The sequence below is a fragment of the Dasypus novemcinctus genome, chromosome 15 (genome assembly GCF_030445035.2).
Source record: "Dasypus novemcinctus isolate mDasNov1 chromosome 15, mDasNov1.1.hap2, whole genome shotgun sequence".
In the NCBI taxonomy this organism is placed as follows: Eukaryota; Metazoa; Chordata; class Mammalia; order Cingulata; family Dasypodidae; genus Dasypus; species Dasypus novemcinctus.
In genome coordinates, this window is record NC_080687.1 from 1,459,314 (window position 1) to 1,485,408 (window position 26,095).

The 26,095-nt window shown below is 52.7% G+C and overlaps 1 protein-coding gene across 1 annotated transcript in view; it reads right to left on the reverse strand.

Moving 5' to 3' along the window:
- The window catches only part of FREM2 (FRAS1 related extracellular matrix 2), a 158,850-nt gene that overhangs the window by 20,404 nt on the left and 112,351 nt on the right, over nt 1-26,095 (reverse strand). The window contains 9 exon segments of the mRNA XM_058276918.1: nt 1,691-1,822; nt 3,543-3,846; nt 4,921-5,079; nt 6,753-6,883; nt 9,825-10,007; nt 10,407-10,571; nt 12,206-12,403; nt 13,324-13,533; nt 19,142-19,291. Of these exon segments, the coding sequence (XP_058132901.1) occupies nt 1,691-1,822; nt 3,543-3,846; nt 4,921-5,079; nt 6,753-6,883; nt 9,825-10,007; nt 10,407-10,571; nt 12,206-12,403; nt 13,324-13,533; nt 19,142-19,291 (1,632 nt within the window).

Consider the following 26,095-nt stretch of genomic DNA (forward strand, 5'->3'; position numbering starts at 1 on the left):
GCAGCCTCCCCTGCAGAGGGTCCCGGGGCAGACCCCTTGGCTCTTGCTGCACAGTCCGCCAGGCTGCCGCGGGGGGGAGGGACGCAGGGCCAGGCTGCGGGGACGGCACGGGGACCGGCCAGGGCGAGGGTTCAGGCGCCGTCGTCGCCTGCCGCTTGCGGGTCTCCTCCCCTCACTTCCTTTCCATCCTTCAGCAGCGCGGACGCCTCGCGGCTCCCAGGGCCACGGCCGGTGCAGAGCCCGCACCAGCCGCCCGCCAGGCCCGCGCCCAGGTCCAGCCGCTGAGGGTGGCCGAGCCCCGGGTGGCCCGCCCCCGCCCTCGCCCTCTGCCTCCTGACCTCTGCCCTCTGCCCCCACCCTCTGCCCCCCGCCCCTGCCCTCTGCCCCCACCCTCTGCCCCCCGCCCCTGCCCTCTGCCCCCACCCTCTGCCCCCCGCCCCTGCCCTCTGCCCCCACCCTCTGCCCCCCGCCCCTGCCCTCTGCCCCCACCCTCTGCCCTCTGTCCCCTGCCCTGTGCCCCCGACCTCTGCCCCCAGCCCTGTGCCCTCTGCCCCCACCCTCTGTCCCCCGCCCCTGCCCTCCGTCCCCACCCTCTGCCCCCTGCCCTCTGCCCCCCGCCCCCATCCTCTGCCCTCTGCCCCTGCCCTCTGCCCCCTGCCCTGTGCCCTCTGCCCCCACCCTCTGCTCCCCGCCCCTACCCTCTGCCCCCTGCCCTCTGCCCCCCGCCCCCATCCTCTGCCCTCTGCCCCTGACCTCTGCCCCCTGCCCTGTGCCCTCTGGGGGCAGAGCCCCATGCCCGGCGGGACAGGGCCGGTGCAGGAGGGGTGAGCGCAGAGGAGGGCGGCTCGGCAGGGCCCACCCCACCTAGCAGGGAGGGCACCGTCCACCTGGAATGTCTAAAGGCCCTGACTTGCCCTTCCTCAGCCAGGGAACCAGAACTAACCAGCCCAGGGGAAGGTCAGTTTTAACACTTTAAGGTGACTGGAATGTTCCTCTGCACGTGGAAAATACTTCTAAGTGTGGGTAAAGCCGCTGGCTCACAAGTTCTGCTCACAGGCTCCTAGCCAGGGAAACGAACGCAAAATATGCTACTGGTAGTTTCATTTTTATTTTGTTTTAACGTCTGTGAGCTGTCTTGGTTGTTGAAATGAACACTGAGAGAGGCTCATGAAACCCCGGCTCCGAAATAGCAAATACACGGCGAAGGCAAGCGCTCAGACACCGAAAGGCTCTACTCTTAAGCTCGTGAGTTCTGAGGACACACTGACTTCCACCGTATTTGTAAAAGCTAGCACATGGACTGAGCTTTTGTTTCCTTGCGTCTGGACGTGCAAAAAGAATTATCTGGTTTTGTAAAATGCTTAAATTGTCAGACTTTCAAAAGCTGGGGAGGAAGGAAGGAGAAACCCTTGGGAGCAGCAGAGGACGGGGGGCTCCAGTGGTGAAGTGACCCAGCCTGCGCCTGCGGACCTCGGGCAGGGCTCTGACCGCCTCGGTTCCTCGGCCCCCTCGCTGGGTCCCGCTGTGCTGTGGATTCTTTAATAACCATGTCACGCCCGCACCAGCACGATGCTCTGAATTTCCCCTCAAGCCCCCGGACCCTCACGGAGAAGCCCTGGTCTGGGGCGTCGAGCCACGCAGACGCGGGCCCCGGGTGCGCAGGCTCTCCTGCTGACCCCCGGCCACCTACCGTCCACGTGCGGCATCCGGACGCTGAGCCTGATGAGGTTGGCGTGCTCGGTGTCCTCGGGGCCCAGGTAGTGCAGTCTGGCCGAGAACGGCTCTGCGCCCACTGCCCCTGGCACTCGGGGGTGGCAGAGACCTGTGGAAGTGGACAGGGAGGCGCAAGGAAGACGCACTCAGAGCAGGCACCGGTGCCGCCCGTGTCCTTCGCAGTCCCTGGGGACTGGGAGGCGGTTGCTGGGCGGGGACGGAGCCCAAGGCTGCGGTGCAGTGCGTGGGGAGAGGGCAGCTACCGTTTAATGTCATTCTAGATCAGGTCATGTCACAAAATCCCCTGAATTCAAAACAGGACAGAATCCAGTAAAAATCCCTGACAGCTGATGGGACAATACTAAATGTTGTTTACGTGAATTCAATTTTTCATCCTAGTTATAAAATATATACTGTTTATACATGAACAAAGCTTAAAATGCACTCATTTTTAAAAGAGGATAAAAGTCTTAGAATCAGAGAACAAAATATGTAAAGTTTTCTCTATATAGCTTCTTACACTATGTATATTATAAATTATAAGCCATTTCTATCTAGCAGCCAGCTAGCTATCATCCATCTATCTTTCTGTCTGATACTCATCCATTTCTCAGTGACCCTCAGGAATTTTGACATGAAAATCTTCCTCCATTGTTTGCTTTAGAGAATTGCATGCTTTGAATTTAGCACTATGGAGGGGACCAAGATGCTAGAGTATAGTTTCAAGAGGATTAGACAATATATCATTGTTTTATTTATGTACAAAATAAAAGAAATGGTCGGTGTTAATTGGCAAAGCAGTACAACTGGGGCAGACCGCAGGTCCTGGGCTCTGTGGTTTAAAAGGGGACTCACTTCCAGGCATTGTTTACGGATTTTTGTTTTTGTTTTTGGCATCAACACAGTAGTTTGGTTTGAAGGAAACTTAAAAACCATATATTTTAATCCTAATAAAAGAGCTTATTTGCTTTGGTTTTTGGCATCTACACAGTAGTTTGGTTTGAAGGAAACTTAAAAACCATATATTTTAATCCTAATAAAGAGCTTACTTGCTATAAATGATATCAGCAAGTATTTGATCCTGACACATAATGGAGGGAGGTGGTACGTGACCTTCTTCATGCAACAAATATACTTCTGAACCTCTGCATGCAAATGGAAGTTAGAGAAGGAGAATCTTATAAATAGAGTATTATTTTAAACTCTAAAATTTCTTCTGCAAAGCACGGGATGTGATTTTAAAGTGGATTTCCTGACTTTTCCGGGTCGTCTCTCGCCACCCCCTATTCCCTCCTCCTGAAAGCCGCCCCCTCTGCAACAGCGAGGCACGCACCCCTCCCGCTGTGCCCCTGGACCCCTTCTCCCCTCCCTTGCACATGCCATTCCTCTCTTTGTAGTTTCCAGAATATTCCATGCCCGTTCATGCTGCTATGAGACATCACCTGTACTTTTTTCTCTGCCGTTTTCAAGTTTCAGTTGGAGCATCACCTCTCTGGTGAAGCCTTACCTTCAAGAATGAGGCACTCTCAGTTTTGCTTTTCCGTGCCCTGTCCAGGCTAAAACGCGTCTGGGTCTTCAACTCAACCAGTCTTGGGGCAGGGTCTGGCCTTATTTTCCTTTGCTCCTGCCCACACAGAGTAATGTGTCTGGCACATATTAAGTGCTCAAAGAATGTTGAATGAGTAATATTCATTTTTAATGAATATTTCTGTAAAACTGGACTTTCATTTTTAAGAACTATGGAGTATTACGGGGCACCGCGCAGCGCTGTCCCTGGAGACAGGCACGCGGGGTCTGCGCTTCATCTTTGCGCGACGGCGCCACATTACCTCCCTCCCTGCTGACGGTCACGATGGCGCTCAGCAGCTCCAGGCCCTCGCCTCCGTCGCCACCCGCGGCCCGCGCAGCGCACTGCACCCTGGAGCCCGGCTGGAAGTAGATGGAGTCCAGCGCCATCGCCTTGGACGACGTGAAGAAGGTGTCGAAGTCCACCTCGCGCATGGGGCTGCTGACGCCGTCGGGGCCGCTGGGCGCGCTGACCAGCCACCGGTACCGGCTCAGGGTGTCGTCGATGTGCTCGCTCGCGCAGATGGCGCCTGTCTTGGCGTACTCTGAGTATCTGGGGTTACAAGCCTGTGGGAAAGCAGCAGAGAACAATCCGGAAAATGCTCCTCTGTTCTCTCCATCAGTTTGTTGGGTTTGCTTTTTCCCATTTTTCTTAGCTTTCAATGCAACTTCCAGGTTTCTATTCCCAGTCACGATAGCTTCCGTGAATTCGACTCCTGCCCTCCCAGCGCCTCGCAGGCCCTTCACCCCTACCTTGACACACGTGAATTGTCATCTCAGGGACTCTCAGCACCCTGAGCCATCCCTGTCCCTAACCCCCACCCTTCCTGCCTCCCACCGCCAGTAGGTCAGAGGACTGCTGGTCCTTCTTTCCCAGCGTTTCTCAGGTCAGCCCACCTGCCACTCCTCTCCCTCCAGCCCAGGGGCGCAGCTCTGCTGAGCCCACCACAGCCCTCACCGCCCAGTGGGCGAGAGCGTGCATCCAACCCCGCAGTCCAAATTCCTTAATCTGACATTGAAGGACATCCATAACTTAACCCCAAACGACTGTTTCTGCCTGGTTAACTCAATAAACACAGCTGATCACATGTAGATCATTATACAACAGTTTGCTTACAAGGAACTTAAGAGTCAAGAGAAGAGAGTGAAAAACAAGCTGCTAGATGCCATTTCTTACACTGTTCTTCTACCTGCAACCTGTGTTACACTCACTTCTTTCTGGAATGACCTTCCCTTATCTGACTCTTATCTTAAACTATTGAAATTCCACCTGACCAGCCAGCAACCCTGAGCAGCAGTTCTCCTAATTTGCATTGTTCCACGACAATGATCACATACTGCTTTATAGGAGGTACTGATTCCTATGTATTTTTCTCTTTCTTAATTTTAAATTCCTTGAGCGTAGAGCTCCTACCTTATTCATTTCAGCATCAGTGACACAGAATAGATCTTGGTTGGTTGAGGGAAGAAAAATGGGAGCTTTATTTGATTAATGTTATATTTTCCTTTTCAAAGTTCAAAGCTTAAACCCTGCAATATTTTTCTACTTTTATTTCTTCATGACAAAGTCAATACTGTTCAAGTTTGCAATTATTTTAATTCCTTTACAATTTTCCTCGGATTCACCAATTTTCTACTCACCGTGACACAGACAACGGGGTACCCCGGCACGGGCCCAGCACTGTCTGCTGCCCGGGAAGTGTCATCGTACACCAACAGGGACACGACTTGAGGGACAGAAGGAAAAGTGACATCTGCCACGCTGCCCCCTTCTTCTATGTACACGATGGCTTTGGTCATCTGGAAGGAGAAGGACATTGCCACTGGCTGTTGGGGAGCCTCTTTCGGTGCTTTTTCACACAGGACTGTTGCAGGATGCCCGCCACCCCCAGCCTCGTTGCCGCGAAGCGGTCGGCCCTCGCCGCACGTGTCTGATGGACCCGCGAGGGTGGCTGTCCAAAGCCAGGCCCGTGGTGCAGGGTCTTTTGGGCCCCTCGTTAATGCAGCGTTGACAGTGGTTAAACGTGGCTTGGGAAGACTCAGTTAGCTGATAGTGGGAAGGAAGCTGAGAGCCCTCGAGAGAGAAGGCAGAATGCAGCCACGTGTGGTGTGGGCCAAGAAGAGGCAGATGCTAGTGAAAGAAAACCAACGAGCAGGGACCCGAAGGCACAGCTGGAAGCAAACGCAGAGGGAGAAGCTGTGCCGAGGCCAGAGGAGGAGCGGACACCTGTGCTGTGGGAGCACCTGGCTCTAAAGGGCCAGGGGAGGCAGGGACACCTGTGCCGTGGGAGCACCTGGCTCTAAAGGGCCAGGGGAGGCGGGGACACCTGTGCCGTGGGAGCACCTGGCTCTAAAGGGCCAGGGGAGGCGGGGACACCTGTGCCGTGGGAGCACCTGGCTCTAAAGGGCCAGGGGAGGCGGGGACACCTGTGCCGTGGGAGCACCTGGCTCTAAAGGGCCAGGGGAGGCGGGGACACCTGTGCCGTGGGAGCACCTGTTCTGGACTAGCCCTCCAGCTCCGGTTCAGTTTCTTGGCCTCTATTTACAGGTGTTCTTACAAGGAGCCTTTATCACTAGAGGTAGTTTGAGCAAATCTCTGGTCCTTTACCCAAAAGAGCTTAACACAACACTCCATAAAAATAATAATAAAGGGCTCATTTTATAAATGTGATTGACACCTGTGAATACATGTTTGATAAAGATTTTCTGCCCATACTTCTTGAATTCTAAATAAGACTTGAAAAAAAAGCCAGGCTCTGTAGCAAACACCATCAAGTAGTAAAGATTACTAAATAACATTTTTCAAGGGAAAAAAAATCTCCCCAATTTTACTTCACACTAGTAATGAAACAAATAATAAAGAAAATACAGTAAATTTAAGCACAGATATTTTAAGAATTGGTCTGTTCCTAAAATGATGTATAGTTCTAAAAATTCCTTCAGGTGTAATGGTCAAAGTTGCATGAAAATTTATGCTTACTTTGAAGAAAATCTGGCTGATGAGACAATATAAATTAGAGAAACACAGGAAATAAATATTAGGACTCTAATCATTTGGTCAAGGAGGTTTCTTGATACCAGATTCTGAGGGACGGATGGGAATTGGGGCTGATAACTCCTGTGGGCTAAACTGTGTATTTTAATGGCGCGTTACTGAGTTGAGGAGTCTCTGTGCCCAGATGATGCTTCCTGCTGGAGATTAACCCTAAGTGCGGCTACAAGTGGGACGTATACGAGGCCCGGTACACGGCCCAGTGACCTGAGTCCTTCAGTTACTACAAAGAGGGTTCTTCAGAGAAAGAGGTAAGAATTTCTTGACTAAGATCTAGTCAGAACAAAATTTATTTAGGAGGTGAAAAGGAATTTGTGGGCATGCACAAAGCCCCTTGCTTTATTGTGCATTCTGTGGTTGTTTACATGCATTTTCTCTGATAGAGCGCTGCCATGACTTGACTTAAAGTTCTGTTACTTACCTGGGTCTCTGCTATCATATTTTCATCAGGCTTTAGATGGACAGTGAAGGCCTCTCTCATCTCTCTCACACCATCGAACACTATCTCAATTTCAACAAGGTGCTGGGTTTCTCCTTCCTTAAACTCAATTTCTAGAAACGCAAAACCACAGATTTAAACGTTTTACAGATGAGCGTGAAAAGGTTGGAAAGATTATGGAAAGCTTTTCTGACTGGGACCCACAATTGGAAATGCATTTTACGTAGTGGCCCAGCATATTTCTTTGTGTTTGTGTGGGTGTGGGTGTTTGTGTTGAGTGTGAATAAAAGTGAATCAAAAGTTTAACAAATATTACTTACTCTTACTGCATGTGTTGCACTCTAATCTTTTCTATTCTATTTCATTTGAAAGAAAATTCTAATCGTAAGTTCCTAAAGTGATTTCCTGACCCGTAGTTTGAAAAGTGCAGTATGGATGATGAGCGATTCTAAACCAGGACATAAGTAGACAAACTCACCTTTCACTCCTCAGAATTTCCACAGTTGAGTGTGAATGGTATTTAACTTAGGTATGTATGGAGAAAGCTGGGTGCAAAATTATTGTGGATACAAAATTGTTTAATATAATATCAGATTATATTTCTTAATTACTTCTTTAGTTGCTGCTGCTCTTGGAAACTTAGGAAAGTATTTTAGAAGTTGTTAGTGAGCTATTTTCCCTCACCATTGTCCCTCCTCACTAAAAAGAAAAGCTTCCTTTTCATGAAAAGGAATCTCTTTTAAAATTTTAATTATTTATTTCAGAATTCGTAAAACAGTACAAGTTAGTTGATTTTCTTGATCTCATGATTAAGCAGCTGACCATACTGCTAATTACAATTCAATCATTTAAATTCTAAATTCTAAATCCTTTCAAGTCTGGCAGTAGAAAAGGTACTTTTCGTTTCCTCCTCCTATTTTTTTTATCAAGTTATGATGATGATCAGCCCTTTAAACCTGGATGGCTGGGTGAGCCACTCTGGAGACGCGCCTTCTCGCCCTGGGTCGGCCTTCCACGGCCGCCCTTTTCCTCCAGGCTCTCGTGGCTGCCTCGAAACTCCCCAGGGGCCTCGGGGTCCCGGCTGGGGGAGGAAAACCGGGGCTGGTCTGGCCTGCAGCTCGTCTGGCTTGACCTGCATGGGCTTCTGCTCACAGACCAGTTTCTAGCGGGTCCGGATTCTTCTGCACCTCCTTGCAGGGCAAGAGGCTCCGGGAACCGCCTCCCTGGGGCGGGTTCCTTCATCGCTCCCTCCCCTTCCCCGGGCTCAGAGCCTTCACGCCGCCTTAGCCCTGCAGGCGTGCAGGGTGTTGCCACACCCGGAGTTACACTGTTACAATCTCCAAGACGTTAAAACACTCAAGTGTTTATTTTAGATATTTAAGTTCTTGTTTTCTCACTGCACACTTGCTAGAATATAGTTAAGTTTTCTCCAATCACTTTGTCTTTATCTGTCACGTACACTTTTGGAGCACAAAAAATATTCCAACTTTTACTTAATTTTTTTCTGTTTATTTGCTAAGGGCTGACCTTATTTTGGACCATCAAAGTAGGAATCGGTGTATGTTTCAGAAAATATTAGTTAAATCTTTATAGTAAACGTAAAGAGCATGTCGAAATTTATGAGAGAAAAGGCACAAGGTCAGTCCAATGTTCTTCAACTTTCTTCTGACTCATCTGTCAGTTCACTACATGGGAATGATTTTGTTCGTGTTTTAACAAAAATAATAAATTTTATTTGTAAGAAAACCTATTCTGTTATAGGTCATACTGTCAATGTTTAGCAGGTTTTTCCTTCATGTACTAATCATTATAAAGCATCTACTATAACTTAGTAGATGATCACTTTTCTTTTTTGATCCTCTTTGATTCTGTTATTTATTTCACATATATTATCATTCCTCATATAGAAAGTAATCTGAGGAAGACTTTGTGTTTTGTTTTTTGTCCTACATGAGGTTTTACACAGTCCCAGGTTACGGTTTTTATCTTTCCTTCTCGTAATATAGTAACGCACGACCTTAGGCATGCTGTCCTGCCCCTACAGTAGCACTGGTTCTTACAAACACCCGTGATATGCTGCCACCATTTCTATTCATTTCCAAAGATTTACAACCAATTTAACAGTTCTGCACAGATTAACCCTTAGCTTTCCATTCTCTGCCCCGCTATTTTCTGTTGATCTATATTCTAGTTACTGACTTGCTGAGTTCACAGTGAGTACAGCTCATAACAGCGCAACCATACAGTATTTGTCCTGTTGTGTCTGTCTTCCCTGAGGAAGACTCCGATGCCTGTATGTTTACTATATTTGCAAAGGAAATACAGGCTTCTTTGTAGAAGGTTCTCTTTTTGTCCACTGTCTCATTGACTTTATTACTGATTCGGTAATACCAATCAGTGACTTGTCTGGATTTTGCTCACGAGTTCCCTGTGAGAACACCTGGGGCTCTAGGAGTGGGAGAACGCCTGCGCGCTGCCGTGGTGGGCAGGAAACTGGGAACACCGAGGAGACGCAGAACTCAAAGCCATTTGCAGACTTAGCTTCAGGCCTACATTATGCTGAATGCCTGAGAAACATCCAAGGGGGGAGAACTCCTGAGAAATCCAAAGCCAAAATGGGCTGGAGGCAAAGTGGGGGCTTCCTCATAGGCTCCTTCCTGAGCCCAGGAAAGCCATGGGCCCCAGGGCTGGTACTTTACCCCTTCTCATGTCCTCCATCAACGCAAAATTTTCCAGCCAGGAGTTTTAGATTGCTGGTGCTCTGTAAACTAAAGCAGGCTATCACTCCAGCTACCGTGTACTTTTTCCATGTATTATAAATTTTTATTTAGATCTGATTACCGTAATGAGGGTAAAACCTGTTGAAAGTTAAACTCAGAGCAGAGCGTCACCCAGCAGGCCCACTCAAAACCTCCCTGAATCCCAACACACGCGGCCTGGATCAGAGAGGAAAGCCCGGGGGCTGGCCACGGGCCTGGCTGCTCCGCGGAGGCCGCCGCTCCAGCTGGCCGTCCCTCTCCTCTGCCCAGGACACCCGCAGGCCCCGGCCCGTACCTTCCGACACGGGGTGGTAGTCCTCCCCCGAGGTCGCCGACCCGTCCTTGGTGTGGACCCTCACGACTGACACTTTCGAAGCGTCTCCTTGGCGGATCACCGGGACTCTGACAACCACCGACTGCCCTGGTTCTGTGGGTTCACTGACACTGAACTTGGTTTCTCCAAATTTAATAATGGCCCCTAAAATTGGGTGAAACGTGGACGAATGAACTGTTAGGAAGGAAAGTTCTTTCCCCGCGCCCCCCGCGTCTGTTCCTGTGGACACCGAGGGGCGCGGCCCTCCTTGGGAGCTGACCACCCCCGAGGACACGCCTCTGCTGCTCCGACCTGCCCTACACGTCACCGGCCCCGAAAGCGGGCGGCAGGAGAGGAAGGACAGGCTGTTGCCCAGACGACGTGGTGGGCGGAGGGCCAGGCCTGGGGTCTGTGTCTGGGTGTGAGCTGAGCCCTCCAGGCCAGCTGGCCCGGCCTAAGGGTATCCTGCTCTCCCCGTCGTACCCTTTCCTGTTTCTCAACTGCTTTAGAAGAGGGGCTCTTCCCGAGTCCCCCCTGCTGGACCCGAAGTGGATTTTTTCTTACGGTCGGCGTCGTCGAGGATCCGTATCAGGGCTTCGTTGTGCCCGCCGATGGCCGCCCCGTGGGGCGAGCTGCCCCGTGGGGAGCCCAGCACCAGCCGGAGCTCCTCCCGCTCCTCGTGGACGGCGTCGTCCATCAGCTGCAGGACACAGGGCTTCTCCGTCTCCCCTGGGACAACAGAGAGGCACCGTCCAGCACCGTCCAGCACGCCACGGCCAGAAAGGGGACCGCAGCCGCCAGCCTGGAGCCTTGGGAGCTGAGGGGCCTGCACGCGACGTGCGTGGCCAGCGCGCCTGCCCCTGCCCTGGGCCCTGCTCCTGGAAAGCCAGAGACCCTCCGGCCCCGGGGGTCGTGGGACTGCCCATATCCCTCGCGGCCTGGGGGTCTGCCCTCGGGGAGGACGGGCTTTGACTGGCCCCCGTGGCAGTGGCGGGAAGCAGGTGGCGCCTCACTACCTGGCGCACGAAGAGCCCTGTGCCGAGGTGAGGCTGGTCATGGGCCTGGAGAGTGGAGTGCCGGTTCTGGGTGCCCCGTGGGGCCTGGCCAGCTGCAGGAGGGCGGGGGGCTAATGTGAAGTCCTTACAAAGGTTCTCTTTCACGTTTTCATAGAGAGTGGGGCCAATACTTCATGAAGTTCAAGTTAAAACCATAATGACATAAAACTTCAATACAGAAATTGTCTTGGTCTGCCGTTTTTACTTCTCCAGGACTGACTTTTCTGGTTTAAGTCTTATTTTATAAAAGCGAATTGGATGTTGGAGCACAGTGAGAGGAAGCCGGTCGGTGGCCTCCTGGGCCCAGGGTGGGCCGGACGCACAGAAGGAGGACCTGCCGTCCAGGTGGCTGTGGCAGCACCTGCATGGCCCAGCCACGGCCCAGCCACGGCCCAGCCACGGCCCTGCCAGGCCCCCTGCCATGCCATGGCCCCCTGGACGTGGTCACAGGAATTCATGGTTTCTTCCCACTGGAGCACAGGCTCCTCAAGAGCAAGACGTTTCTTTCTCGGCTGCACGGGAACGGCCCGGCATGACCAGCCCTTGTGAGGGCTTCTGGATGGACCTGCTGAGCCCAGGTCTGGTGCGGGGAAGCCTGCTGCCTGTCTCTGAGGAAGCAGGGAGAAGGAGCAGGAGTAGTTCTGTCTAAGAACTTCTCGCCAAGTTACCAGCTCTGTGCCGTGTGGTCACCATTAACCCGGCTGCAGTACTCGTTTCCAGGACGACTAACTTCCACCTTGGAGCACTGGACCCAGAACGTCTAACCAGCAGGCGCACTTGTCTCCTGAGGATACGCCACCTCCCGTCACCCCCTCTCGTTAGCCATTCTCTAAAACAGTTCAGTGGCTACAAAACACACCAATGTAGGGCTGTGCAAATAAATAATTGTCCTTTCTTGGCCGTTTGTTTGTGTTCAAACTTCTATTACTGTAAATAAATGTGTGATAAGCATCCTATATAAGGAAACCTTTCCTCACAATTCTCGTCTTTAAAGAATATGTTCGCATAAGTACAATCGCTGGTCATAGTGGTAACATTTTAAGGCTCTGGATCCGTATAAATGCGCGTGTTCATGTCTGTCATGCACACATTAAGCACCAACCCAGCACCTTGAGCTGCGCGCGTCTCCCAGGCCTTCCCCAGTGGGTGCGCGCACCGCACCCACCAGGGCGCCCCTGAACCGCGGCAGCCTCGCCCACGACCGCCCGCTGCACACGGAAGCTCAGCAGCGAGTGGCTCAGGGAACTCGCGTTTCCCCATATGTGGTTCTCGCTAAATTCCAAGTAAGAGCCCCCAGGCCAGGCTCACCGGGGAGGAACGTGACCAGGGAGTGGTCAGTGTTGGGGCGCTCCTCGAAGTCCGCCATCACCTGCGCAGACCCCTGCCGCGTGTAGCACCTCACGGAAGAGCCGTGCTGGAGGTCTCCCGTCCTCTGGACTGTCGCGACGACCTGCCCGTCCTTCTCGTGGCCAGTGTATACGCGCTCCTTAAACTGCATCGTGGGCACTGAAAACACAAACACGTGGCCCCACGTGGCCATATGTACACACTCTCTAAACTGCATCATAGACACTGAAAACACAAACATGTGGCTCCACGTGGCCATATGTACATGCTCCCTAAACTGCATCGTGGGCACTGAAAACACACAAACACGTGGCTCCACGTGGCCAGGAGTTTCCCTTAGGAAATCGCATTCCAGAACGTAAGGTTTAATGGAAACACCCGTGGGACAGCCGTGAGAAGAGGTCACCCTGAGTCTCCGTTCTGTCACAGGCCAGTGTTTTGTCCTTGAGCAATTCGCTATCCTCTCTATCATTTTGATTTCCTTATCTTTAAGTTTTCCTCCGCCTATTTTGTGGGGCAGGGATAGGAATTGGGTGAAACCAGAGCCTTCAGGGTTTCTATAGCTGGAGCTTTTGCTATAAAGGAAAATTCTGAGCTTTTCAGAATTTCTTGGTAGCTGGAAGAACAGCTTATCTAGCCATGGTGGGGATGTCCCCAAGGAGCCTGCAGACGCCCGTCAGGTGACCCCTGGCCGGGCCAGCTACGCCCGACCCCGCCGACAGCCGCACCAGGCTCTGCCCGCCTCCCCGGCTGAAGGGTGCTCCGACGCTTGCCCACGTGTCCTGCTCCCGGCTGCCTCAGGACGATGCGGAGTGCCTGGCCTAAGGAGATGCGTGTGTCTTCTGTTGGGAAGTGCGGAGAGCTCCAGCGGCCCCGAGCGGGCACTCCGCCAGGCTGTGCCCGTGAACCGCGAGTTCCTGGACACCAGTGTCGGGGCAGACCAGGGAAACGGGCGCCACCCTGCTTCAGAGACCTGAACGCATCTCCTGAGGCCGTCCGGAGGAGGTGGTCCATCCTGATTTCACTGTAAGCCCCGGCACGCCGTTTCACGGGCCACTACGAAACCCAGAGGCACTCACGGTCCGAGGCGACGTCGCTGATGGACACGGTGGCTCTGCTGGGCTCCCCGAGCGCGGCGTTCGCTGGCATGCGCAGCACCAGCTCAAACCTCTCCACTCCCTCCAGCACCGGCTGCCCAAGGTCGTCCAGGATGGACACACGGACGGGCTGCATGTCGACCCCAGGTGCAAAGTCCAAAACGCGACTGATTCCCACGTAGTCTGTTCCCGCTGCGACAGTAACAGAATGACTCGGTTGGGGATTAACTGAATTTAAAAAAATGAGACTCAAACTATTAGAAGAATTTATAATTCCTTAAAAAAAAAAGAAAACAGACAAGACGATACTAGAGAAAAGTACCTGTAATGAATGCAAGAGCTTGTGTGGTGATCGAGGCGCTCAGGCCTGAGCTTACTGTGTGCCCAGGGGGTAACGCTGGGTTAGCTATTTTTCAGCTTTCTGACTTGTGCTCCTCATCGTTTTTTGGCTTTGTCAGCTGTTTTCAGCCACGTGTACCTTTTGGCAGTGTTTGAACTTAAGATGAATTTTGTGATGGAAAACAAGTCCTAGTAAATGTGACTTCCCCGCTTGCTCTCTGACAGTGCCACAGGCGGCCTCTAGTACTGCCCCTCCACGGGCGCCCGGCGCCCTTCCTCCCCGAGGACCCCTGGTGAAATCGAGGTAAGAGTGCGGGGACGCTGATGACAACGACGGCTTCCCAGGGCACAGCCGCACACGGATTGGAAGACTAAGAGAAAAAACGGCATTTAAGGCTCTAGAAAACAAACACTCAGACTAAGTAAGGTAGAATATGGGTCACTTAAGGGCTAAAAAAAGCAGCACAGTAAGTGAAAAGACACACCAGTTGAGACTGGGGAAAAAAACGGTATCAACTGAAATCCACAGCAGGGGACCGAGAGCAGGTGAGGCGCCCGTGTCCTTCGCTCCAGCGCGGGCACGGCCGAGCTGTCGGCTCCCTCCATGTCAGGGGCATCGCGGAGCCTCTGACCCATGACACGCAGGCCCACGTGGTGCACATGTGTGCACACACAGCCTCCACGCTGTCCTGGATAGGGCCCAGGTTGGTTGTGAGGAGACAAAACTAGCGTCGATGCAGGTGCCGGGTTCTACGAAAGGAGGGGGAGCTCGTGGAAGCCAGCTCTCAGCCAGCCTGGCCGTCAGACGCGTGGTGATCTGAATCACATCAGAAACACGGGAGTGTAAAGCTGTGTTAACTGGGATGTCTCCACGTCTTTTCTGGAGACACAGTAGAAGGTCCTGCTTTGTTCTGTGGCTGCTGGTCTGAGCCACACAGTTCAGCAGAAACTTCCCAGCCCTTCCCCTCCACCCACGCACCCCAGCAGAGCCAGCCCCTCCTCAAGGGCGCATCGTCTTGGGTTCCGTGTTTTTCAGACCACGGGGTAGAGACCTGCAGTCAGTGGCTCCACCGCGCCCGGGGCAGCTGAAGATGAGGCTCTCTGAAGACAGAGCCCTGCCGTGGGCAGACGTCCCTGCAGTGCCCGCGCTCGCAGTCCTTGGGCCTCGTGTCGTACAGGGTGTGTGTGATGTCATGCACTGTGTGTGACAGTGTCGTGCACAGTGTGTGTGACGGTGTCGTGCACAGTGTGTGTGACGGTGTCGTCCATGGTGTGTGTGACGGTATTGTACAGTGTTGGAAACTGAGGCACAGTGATCTTCCAAGGAGAGATTTGTGGTTTCCATGGCTATGCTTCCCGGGGAAGCGGACTTGGCCCAGTGGTTAGGGCGTCCGTCTACCACATGGGAGGTCCGCGGTTCAAACCCCGGGCATCCTTGACCCGTGTGGAGTTGGCCCATGCGCAGTGCTGACGCGTGCAAGGAGTGCCGTGCCACGCAGGGGTGTCCCCCGCGTAGGGGAGCCCCACACGCAAGGAGTGCGCCCCATAAGGAGAGCCACCCAGCGCGAAAGAAAATGCAGCCTGCCCAGGGCGCTGCACACACGGAGAGCTGACACAACAAGATGACGCAACAAAAAGAAACACAGATTCCCGTGCAGCTGACAACAACAGAAGTGGACAAAAAGAACAACATGCAGCAAAATGGTCACAGAGAATAGACAACTGGGGTGGGGGGGGGATGGGGAGAGAAATAAATAAAATAAAATACATCTTTAAAAAAAAGAGTTCCCGGAAAACAGTATGAAGCTGTTAAAGGCTAAAAGAAAAGATGAGCACATAGCTTTTGTAGTAAATAGAACACTTAGACTTTGTACCTCGAGATAAGATCTTGAGTTCCTTAGAGTTCCTTCGTAATGCTAATAGTTCACTGAGTGTTGCTGCTTGTTGTCAGGTAGACTGGGGTATTTAGAGAGCCCCTTGTAAACGATAAAGTTGTCTGATGAGTCTCTACTCGCAGACCCCCTGATCCCACCTCTCTCGTTCTTTCTTTCTTGTTCTTTCTTTCTTTCTCTTTCTTTCACTCTCCTTTTTCTCTTCTCTCATTCCCGATACCCTCGGGTCCAAATCTCCCAACATGGGGCACCAGATGTCGGAGATTTGGACCCGAAGGGTATTGGGAATGAGAGAAAGAGAAAAAGGAGAGTGAAAGAAAAAGAAAGAAAGAAAGAGAGAGAGAGAGGGAGGGAGGGAGGAGAAAGAGAGAGAGGAAGGGAGGGAGGGAGGGAGGAGAAAGAGAGAGAGGAAGGGAGGGAGGGAGGGAGGAGAAAGAGAGAGAGGAAGGGAGGGAGGGAGGGAGGAGAAAGAGAGAGAGGAAGGGAGGGAGGGAGGGAGGAGAGAGAGAGAGGAAGGGAGGGAGGGAGGGAGGAGAGAGAGAGAGAAAAGGAGGGAGGGAGGGAGAGAGAGAGAGGAAGGGAGGGAGGGAGGGAGAGAGAAAGAGAAAGGGAGGGAGGGAGAGAGAGAGGAAGGGAGGGAGGGAGGGAGAGAGAGAGAGAAAGGGAGGGAGGGAGAGAGAGAGGAAGGGAGGGAGGGAGGGAGGGAGAGAGAGAAAGAAAGAAAGAGAGAAAGAAAGAGAGAAAGAGAGAAAGAAAGAGAGCAAGAGAAAGAGAGCAAGAGAAAGAGAGAAAGAGAGAGAAAGAGAGAGAGAAAGAGAGAAAGAAAGAAAGAGAGAAAGAAGAAAGAGAGAAAGAAAGAAAGAGAGAAAGAAAGAAAGAGAGAGAGAGAGAGAGAGAGAGAGAGAGAGAGAACGAGAGAGCTGGGATCAGGGGCTCTGCGAGTAGAGACTCATCATTTCATATATTTTTGAATAAAACACATGTGTTTCCTGGGCCTATAGATGACAGACTACCCTTTAAACCTGATGAAGGGAAGGAAATACATCATCTTACCCTTCCTTTTTATCATAGACCATTATGTATTGGAAAAAGTCCCCCTTGCATGCAAACAAAAAATTGGACTGTGGTTATCATGAAAAGCAATGGTACCAAATTATTAATAACTTTGTTTCCCTCACAGAATTCTTTCGTAACTAAAAAGCAAAATCATAATTGTCCACCCCGAGAACGCGAAGAGAGAGCGGGATGGCAGGAATGCCATATAGGAAGAGGATCTGTCGTTTTAATGATTCCTAAGGAACAGTGTGGGAAAGAGTTCCTGTGGAGACCCCCAAAGAATGTAACGGCAGATCTATATGGTATGGACTTAAGAACAAGGGTCAACGAGTTAGTAATAGGCAATATCCTTTTTCAGATCTCTATTCTTGGGTGAACAAGTGGTATATACTAACAATTTTACTATTTGGAAATGTAAAGGAAAATGGTTACTAACCCCTTGAATTAATGACCCCTATAATCTTAACATACATAAAAACTTGTGGAAAGTATGTCTTGGAATTGCCCCGACTTATGAATGGATTGGTAATTACAGTCAAACAGGTCAATATCTACAATTTCAACTGAAAGCATGTGTCAGGGATCTTTTCATATTCATTACTGGAAAAATAACTATAAAAGATAATGCCCTGTTTTATAAAGATGGTGCCTTGTATACATGTCTGTCAGAAAGTGTGTTGCAGGACAGAGACACCATCACAATGGCCAGAAGACGACAAGGTATATGGACTCCCGTCCAAATGAACCGAATATGGCAGTCATCACCTGAAATGCAGCTATTGCTTCACATGGCACAAGAAATCCTGAAACGGACAAAAAGATTTATTGGGCTCCTAATAATTAGTATAATGGGACTGATTGGAATCATCACAGCTGCTGCAACCTGCCGTCGCCTTGCATGAGACGGTTCAGACTCAACAATAGGTGCATGATTGGCACAAAAATGCTAGTGATTTGTGGCATAGCCAAGAGCACATTGATGAACAGTTAAATAATTGGGTTAATGATTTAGAATTGCCTGTTTTGCATATTGGAGATCAATTGTATAATTTAAACTTGTTAAGGGGATTGAAATGTGATTGGAATGAAAGCAACTTTTGTATTACTCCTCTTGCTTATAATTCATCCGATATAGAATTGAGAAAAATTAAGAATCATTTATTAAGCCATAAAAGTAATATCTCTCTAGAAATGATAGAGTTACAAAGGAAAATATTGGATATGTGTCATAATCCAATTCATGTAGCAAATGATAAGGATATTTTCTCAGACATGATTTCACATATTACAAAATTTAACCCAGTTAATTGGTGGAAATCACAGCATTTCCTGTCAGCTTTAGGAATAGGGCTAAGCACTTTTTCTGTTGCTCATGATTCTCACCTGTGCTGAACAGTGCTTTTGAAGAAAACCGCAAAGCGTAACAGCCATTGGACATGCGAAAATCTGGTTACAAGGTGTGTGTGATGGTGTCATGCATGGTGTGTGTGACAGTGTCGTGCACCGTGTGTGTGACAGTGTTGTACAGGGTGTGTGAGATGGTGTCGTACATCGTGTGTGATAGTGTCACGTACTGTGTGTGTGACGGTGTTGTGCACAATGTGATGGTGTCATACTTCGTGTGTGTGATGGTGTAATGCACCATCTGTGTGATGGTGTCATACAGGGTGTGTGTGACGGTGTTGTACATCACGTGTGTGACGGTGTCGTGCACGGGCGTGTGCACATGCCTGAGGCTCTGCACCGCTGTCCCTTAGGGAGTGAGAAGTCTAACCAAGGGCTTGCCCTAGACTTAATGATCTAAATAAGAGGAAAGGCTGTTTGTGCAAGGAAGGGTGGAGGACGCCTTGGATCTGCCGTCCCCGGGGACACGTGGGTCCCGTGAGGATGGTGCTGCGTGTGCGGCGTGAGTGGCAACCCCGTTGTCAGCAGGTTCCCTGACGTGCACGAGGGGGGCGGAACGTTCAGGAATGGTGGGTTTGCCAAGTTCAGAGGACAGAGTCGTGTGGGATGTGCCGTCTTCGGGCATCATTCCTGAGCAACAGCCTCGTTCCCGCGCCCGTGGCCCAAACGCACCTGTGCATGGAAGGAGGTAGAGCCCAGCTGTGTGACCACAGGGCCCCACTCAGGACAGGAACCTTCAGCTGGCTGCTTTCACAGCGTCAGGACCTGCTTCCTTCCTCAGAGAAAGGGGCGGGTCGAGGCGGGGGAGGCATGAGCCCCTCCTCCTTGCCCTTCCCTTTGCTTCCTGCCTGGAATGTGGGTGAGAGACCCGGAAGGGGGCAGCTGTCTTGTGGCTGAGAGGGCAAGAGCCCAGCTAAGGACCACAGAGCAGGACGGCAGGGCGTCTGGTCCTTGGTGACCCGTCATCTCCGGGCCAGCCCGACCACCTCCCTCTGGATCTCTTGCCACGTGAGAAAAAGAAAGCCTTATTTGACCAGAAAAAAATCATTTGTGTGACGGTGAATTACAACAATGAAACACCTTGAGGAGAAGAAGGAGAAGCCACTCACCGTCCGCAGAGGGAGGCCCCGCCTTCCGAGACCGCACGGTGACGCTCGAGGCCCGGGACAGGTCGGTGCCCGCTCTCCACACCTGCACGTCCACGTGGCCGGCGCCCTCGTCCACCGCGTACTCACCAGCCCCGAAGTAGAAGGTGGGCTCTGCGGGGAACGGGACAGGCCACGGCTGTGACTTACTTTTCAACAAGTTCCACTGACATAATCCCGAAGATGAGTTAGCGCCTTCATTTCACGGGCTTCTTCGTGTCTCCATGCCGCCTTCTTTTCGTAAGATAACGCTGCTTTACTATGTCAGTGTATAGAGTTTTCAGGTCAAACACCTCTGCTGAAAAACAAATGCACGTATGGCAAAGGGACCAGGAGAGCAAGGCCATCCTGAGGTCAAGGTCAACCGTGGGGTCGTCAGGGGCTCTGAATACACTTCCCAGGAGCTTAGCTGGGAAGACGGAACGGAAGGGACACGCATCAGGGAAGGCTGGCATGATGCACTCAGTGCAGACACTCACATTATCATCCCACCAAGCGTCTGCTCTGGAGCAGGACAAAATTTGCATTATGACATCTTCTGGCCCATTAGATTTGGGCTTAATCCAGAGGATTTGAGCCTGTTCTAGCTGGAAGGGTCAGCCTTGGACTGGACAAGTCACCAGTCCTGGAGACTGAGGGGCCAGGCAGCTGCAGGGTGTCAGGGAGGACCTGCCGGCCACAGGTCACTGGGCCTTGGGGTGCTGGGAGAGGTGCTGCCAAAGCAATACACCAAGAGGCCGACATTTGCCTTAGACGCGCACGGCCGCAGCGCGACTTAAACCACCACGGCGCGCTCCGCGCTGGCGATGAGCTCGAAGCGATCCAGCCGCTGCTTCTCTCTGGTCCCACCCGCGGCCAACGGCCTACACGACACAGCTGCCTGGACCTGGCAGAGCAGCGAGCCGACTAACGGAGAAACGGGGCCAAGGCGGAAGCCACTTTTAAAAGACACCTGCTAATTTTAATAATTACAGACTGACTTATAGGAAGAGCAAAAATGGTGTGTGGCGCCCTGAACCCCTCACCTGCCGTGAGCTCATCATACAGGGACCCGCTAACAGTGAATGAGCCGAGGGCACCACGTGCTCGGGCCAGCAGCCGCCGGGCGTGAGGCCTCGGCCAGGCAGGACGGGACGACACCTGAAAGGACAGGCCGGTCCTTGCCGCAGAGCACCTGGCGGATCCACCAAACCCAGGAGGTCAAACAAAACCACAACGAGGGTGCACAACCCAGGAAAGGCCTTGTGCGCTGCCGAGTGTGAATTCTTACTTCTCTGCCCCCAGTAAATTACCCTCAGTAAAAGGGGAAAGGCGTGCTTTCTCGTCGGGGGCCACGACAGGAGCCACGCAGCTCCCGGGGTTCTTGATGACAGGAAATGGCCTTGGGAGTTTTGTTTGCATACCGGGGGGGGGTCAGTCTGCCTGCAGCAGGGGTCACCTCCCCGACGGGCGAGGGCATGAGGTGCCACCTGGTTCACCTCCGCGAAGGCAGCCAGGCACTCCGTCCGCTTCCCACTGCCCCACGGGGGCACAGGCAGGACAGAAGGAAGCCCGCGACGCCTGCACCGACAGGGGCCGCGCCGGGCTGTCTGCGCGGCTTCTGAAGGCTCCGAGGATCCTCAAGGAGGCTCAGCCACCTGCGTGCGAGGCCTGACCTCTAAGTCCCTCCCGCACTCCTGGAAAACCTCGCCACCAGGCAGGCTGGAGACAGCGGGGCGTGCGGAGAGCACCTCCCGTTTAGCGAGGACAGCGCCAGTGCCCCGGACGCAAGCTCGGGTCACAGCAGAGCAGAGCCTCAGCAGGACGTGGGCTCGGCGGGTGGCGCGCACGCTGGAGGCCACGCAGGCAAAAGTAACTTTTCCTCCCCAGAGGGAGAACGCGAACTCGGGCGAAGCGTGCGGTGTCTGGATTGATGTTTACGACGGCACCGGGTCTCAGGAGAGGGAAGGAAGGGCCACCAGCAGGGATAATTGCCATCTGGTGCCAAGAGGCTCCACTCGCAGGCCCACGGGCCGCGCCAGGCAGGTGCCGCCAGAACGGACGGCCGCACTCTGCGCTCCAGTGGTTCCACGTGGGGAGGACCCCGGGGGTCTCCAGCTCAGCACCCCCCATCCTGGGGGCTCTGTCCCACGGCCCGGGGACCACCGGCGCCCCTGCCTCTGGATCGCCCGTGCCACCCCCAAGCCACCCTCCTCCTGCTCGAGCCTTCCCCGGAGCCCCCGCCGAAGCCCGTGGCGCCCAGCACAGCACCCCGCTCTGTCGCAGGCTTTGCGGGACGCTGAGCCGCCTGGTCGCGTCTGCCTGTCAAGCCGCCCTCTACCCCCTCCTCCTCACGACCCAGGCCCTGCGTGTCTAGACCTGCCTTCCAGAGCCTCCTCAGCTCCCGACACCCGCCCCACGCGGGTCGCCCGTGCTGCGTCGTGTACCTCGCTGCGCGCCGGCCCGTCGGCGCTCCCGGGGGCACTGAGCCTCCTCCTGCAAGGGGCCCCCCACGCAGCGTAACCAGGGCCGGCAGCAGGGGCCCACCCCACGTGTGGAGTGGAGTAAGTGGCTTGTTCCCAGGCTTCGAGGCGGGAGGGGGCGAGCAGGCGCCCAGGGTTGACCGTGGCAGCTCCGCGCCGCAGGGAGCAGCCGGGCCTGCAGTAAAGTGGCTCCGAAAGCTGCGCTTGGACTGGGAGAAGACCACACAGGGGAGTGAGTGGAAAGAACCGGATGATGGAGAAACTTCTAAAAATACTGGGCTCCGGGGCTCCCAGGTTGGATGAGCTGGAACCATCCGGCAGAGAGACCGGCAAGATCCACGTCTGCGCTCCGGCTGCAGAATCAGAACTGCCCGCGGGCAGGCCAGGCACCGCAGGACTTCTAAGTCGACCAGCCTGGCATCAGAGAGCTGCATAATTTAGTTCATCTCAGTGTTTTCCAAAATAACAGCTACTTGCTAAAGAGCACATTAATTGTTTTAAATCCGATGTCTCGCTGCATCCTCAGCCATTTCTGGTAGCACTGAAGACTTTACCCTTTATCGTTAACATAATTGATAAGGGAAGAGGGAACAAGGCTGAAAACAAGGCAAACGTCCCCGTGCGTGCACAAAGTGGAGGCGAACAGCGCGGGGTCCGTGCCACGGCGGCGCGGGGCCCCGTGGCTCTCCAGGGCTGGGGAAGCTGGGGCAGTGCTTTGAGGAGTGGATCCGCCGAGATGCAACTCAACGTCACGGCAAAGTACGGGGTGAAGAGGCTGCAGCCACCGACACACTGAAAATCGACGAAAAGCATGACATTTACTGAGAAGAACTGGGGATACAACAAACCATGCTGAACAAAGAAATCAATAGAGCATGCTTGTAAAACCAATTAACTGTGGACTAGAGTAATGGAGAGCAATCAGAATTGACATTTTCCATGTGAAAAAAGTTGGAAATAAAAGTGGAGACAACAGCGGGGAGGTCAGCAACGAAGGGGTCCGAGGGCAGCCGGACACTGTTTCAACGTCCCTGTCTTACTCACGAGCACAAACCTTGTTAGACAGACACACACAATTGTTAAAATTGTAGGGGCTGCCATTGAAAGGACAGAAACCAGGAGAGGAAAAACAGTAACAAGAAATAAAGAAGGTTTCTCAACCTAACAAGAGTTAGGTGGGAGGGAGTATATGGTCTTGGCAGATGGATTTGGAGCCCTGTGCGGAGTCAGAGGGCCCTGCTTTGGAATTTGTGCTCCTGAGTGTGATGGAGCTGGACTCAGATGTGACTTTGCTACACGTGCCTCTTCTGTGGTTGGCGCTGGGATGGCCCATACTCAGGGGACTTGAATCTCTGGACTGCCCATGTGCCAGCTGGGCCCTGAGCCTCAGCAGAGTGGCGACTCCTACTCTCTGGTTCTTTGGTCTTACCCAGGTCAGCTAACAGGGAGGTGAAGATGGTCAACCACCACACCAGGGAATCAAGAGTGCCTACAACTGCAAGCAGAAGAATTGCATCCATCATCCATGTGGAATCTAAGCCCCCTCTTGATCTAGAGGTGGAGGGGACATCACCATCTCAGGGTCCGCAGGATGGAAGAATAAAATGTGGACTAGAGTGGACTTACTGATATTCTAATATAAAACTATTGTGATGAGTAATAGAAGAAATTTTAGCATCAAGGTAGAGAAAGTGACCTCAGTAGTTGCTGAGGGCAGGGAGAGGGAAGAAGAGATGTGATGTGGGGGCATTTTCGGGACTTGGAGTTGTCCTGAATGATATTGCAGGGACAGATGCTGGACATTACATGTCCTGCCATAACCCACTGAATGTACTGGGGAGAGTGTGAACTACAGGGTAAACTATTATCCATGTGGTGCAGCAGTGCTCCAGAATGTGTTCACTGAGTGCGATGAGTGTGCCACAATGATGGGGAAGGTTGGTGTGGGAGGAGTGGGGTGGGGGGTGGGGGGTATACGGGAACTCTTATCTTTTTTTTTTTTTTTTAAAGATTTATTTATTTATTTAATTCCCCCCCCCTCCCCTGGTTGTCTGTTCTTGGTGTCTATTTGCTGCGTCTTGTTTCTTTGTCCGCTTCTGTTGTCGTCAGCGGCACGGGAAGTGTGGGCGGTGCCATTCCTGGGCAGGCTGCACTTTCTTTTCACGCTGGGCGGCTCTCCTTACGGGCGCACTCCTTGCACGTGGGGCTCCCCCACGCGGGGGACACCCTTGCGTGGCACGGCACTCCTTGCGCGCATCAGCGCTGCGCACGGCCAGCTCCACACGGAGTCAAGGAGGCCCGGGGTTTGAACCGCGGACCTCCCATATGGTAGACGGACGCCCTAACCACTGGGCCAAAGTCCGTTTCCCTATCTTTTTTAATGTAACAGTTTTTGAGATGTATATATCTTCAAAAAATACAATTTACAAAAATGATGGGGGGGTGAGGGGTGGGGAGTGGGTTATATGGAAACCTCTCACATTTTTTAATGTAATGTTCTTTGTGATCTATTAACTTTAATAAAAAATTTTTAAAAAATAACGTTATAAAAAAAAGTATTTTCAGAATTCCTGGTTGTTGAATAAAAGTCCAAATTTTATATTTAAGGGGAAAATTTAAAAGAGTAGATCAGTTTGCAGGCATGTTTTGGCATCTCTTTTTCTTGTCAACTCTAATTTTCTCAGAGAGAATGAAGATAAGTTCATACATGCCTAGAATGCTGACAATTTAAGGGCTGAATCTCCTCAAGGCTTTAGCTGAGACTATTTGGTGACCCTTTCTCCAAAAAGCTGATGCAATCAGAGGTTACACTGTCAATGCAGTTTCACTCCAAAATCCAGATCCTTCTCAGTCAACACAACTTAAAATAAGACGTAAATGCCAAGGCCGTCCGAGCTTCCCGCTCCGGCAGCCTGTGAAGAAGACGCGGCTGAATGCTGTCTTCCAGCAGAGCCTTTTTTCTCTCCTGAATCACCACACCCAAGGAGGGAGGTGGAGGGAACACTGGCCGTGGCCCGCTCGCTGGTTTCTTCACGCCACAGGAAGCAGCTACAGCGTCCAAAGCTCTGCTCTTTACGGCAGTGCTTCCAAGGAGGCCCCAGGCCTTCTGCACGGGAAGCTCCTGGGCTGTTTCGGAAACAAAGATTCTGGGCCACACCCCAAACCAACACGTCAAGATTCTTAGGAGTCAAGTCTGTTTGGCCACGTCCTTTGGGGAACCTCATGAATGTTGGGGTCCTTGCCCTTTAGCAGCCTGTCTGGGGACCTGATCCACGGCACCTAAACCTGGTGACAGGTGCTGTGGCGCAGCGGCTCCCAGGCTGGTTGGCTGGAGACCCAGGAGGCCTCACCGAGAAGAAGGTGAGCTGCAGGAGTGAGCCTGAGGAGGTGAGTCTGAGGAGGTGGACCTGTAGGAGGTGAGCCTGCAGGGGTCAATCTGAGGAGGGGAGCCTGAAGAGGTGAACTGGAGGAGGTGAGGCTGCAGGAGGGAGCTTGAGGAGGTGAACCTGTAGGAGGTGAACTGGAGGAGGTGAGCCTAGGAGTGAGCCTGAGGAGGTGAGCCTGAGGAGGGAGCCTGAGGAGGTGAACTGGAGGAGGTGAGGGGCTGCAGGAGGTGGGCCTGGAGGAGGTGAGCCTGAGGAGGTGAACTGGAGGAGGTGAGGCTGCAGGAGGGAGCCTAAGGAGGTGAGCCTGAGGAGGTGGACCTGTAGGAGATGAGACTGAGGAGGTGAGCCTGCAGGAGTCAATCTGAGGAGGTGAGCCTGAGGAGGTGAACTGGAGGAGGTGAGGCTGCAGGAGGGAGCCTGAGGAGGTGAACTGGAGGAGGTGAGGCTGCAGGAGGTGGACCTGGAGGAGGTGAGCCTGCAGGCGGGCAGGGCTTGGCGGCAGGGGAATGGAGGCACCAGGTGGAAGGCGCAGGAGGGGAAAGGCACGATGGCGGGTTGGGAAGTGGGTGAGGGCAAGCTGGCGCTCGGGGAGAGGAAACAGGGCGAGGCAGCAAGTTAAGTTTAGACCCAGGCCGTGCAAGACCTTGTGCTTCGTGCTAAGAACTATAGACAACGCAAAGCACAGCAGGCTTTGACGCTGGAAGAATTTGGTTCTCAAAAAGAGAACTGCAGGAGCGCGTGCGCCGGGTACACGGAAGCAGGCGACGCCAGAGGCGAGGAGCCAGGTAAGGGGAGAACAAAATCCAGGGCACAGCCCGTGCAGCTCAGCCTGGGGCAGGGGGTGGGAAGAGGGAGAATTCAGAGCCAAGAGGCTTCAGAAACAGAAAGACAATTTTGATTTTGTGATCAGGTAAATGTGGAAGACAAACCAAAGTGGAAGATGAGGGAACCTCCAGCGCGGTCCCCCGGGAGCTGCTCATTGTGAAAGGAGATGCCTGCTGTCCTTGGTTGTGTCGTGGCAAGCTAACTTCTGTCACACAGTTCCCCTCGTTTGCTTCTTCCCAGTACTC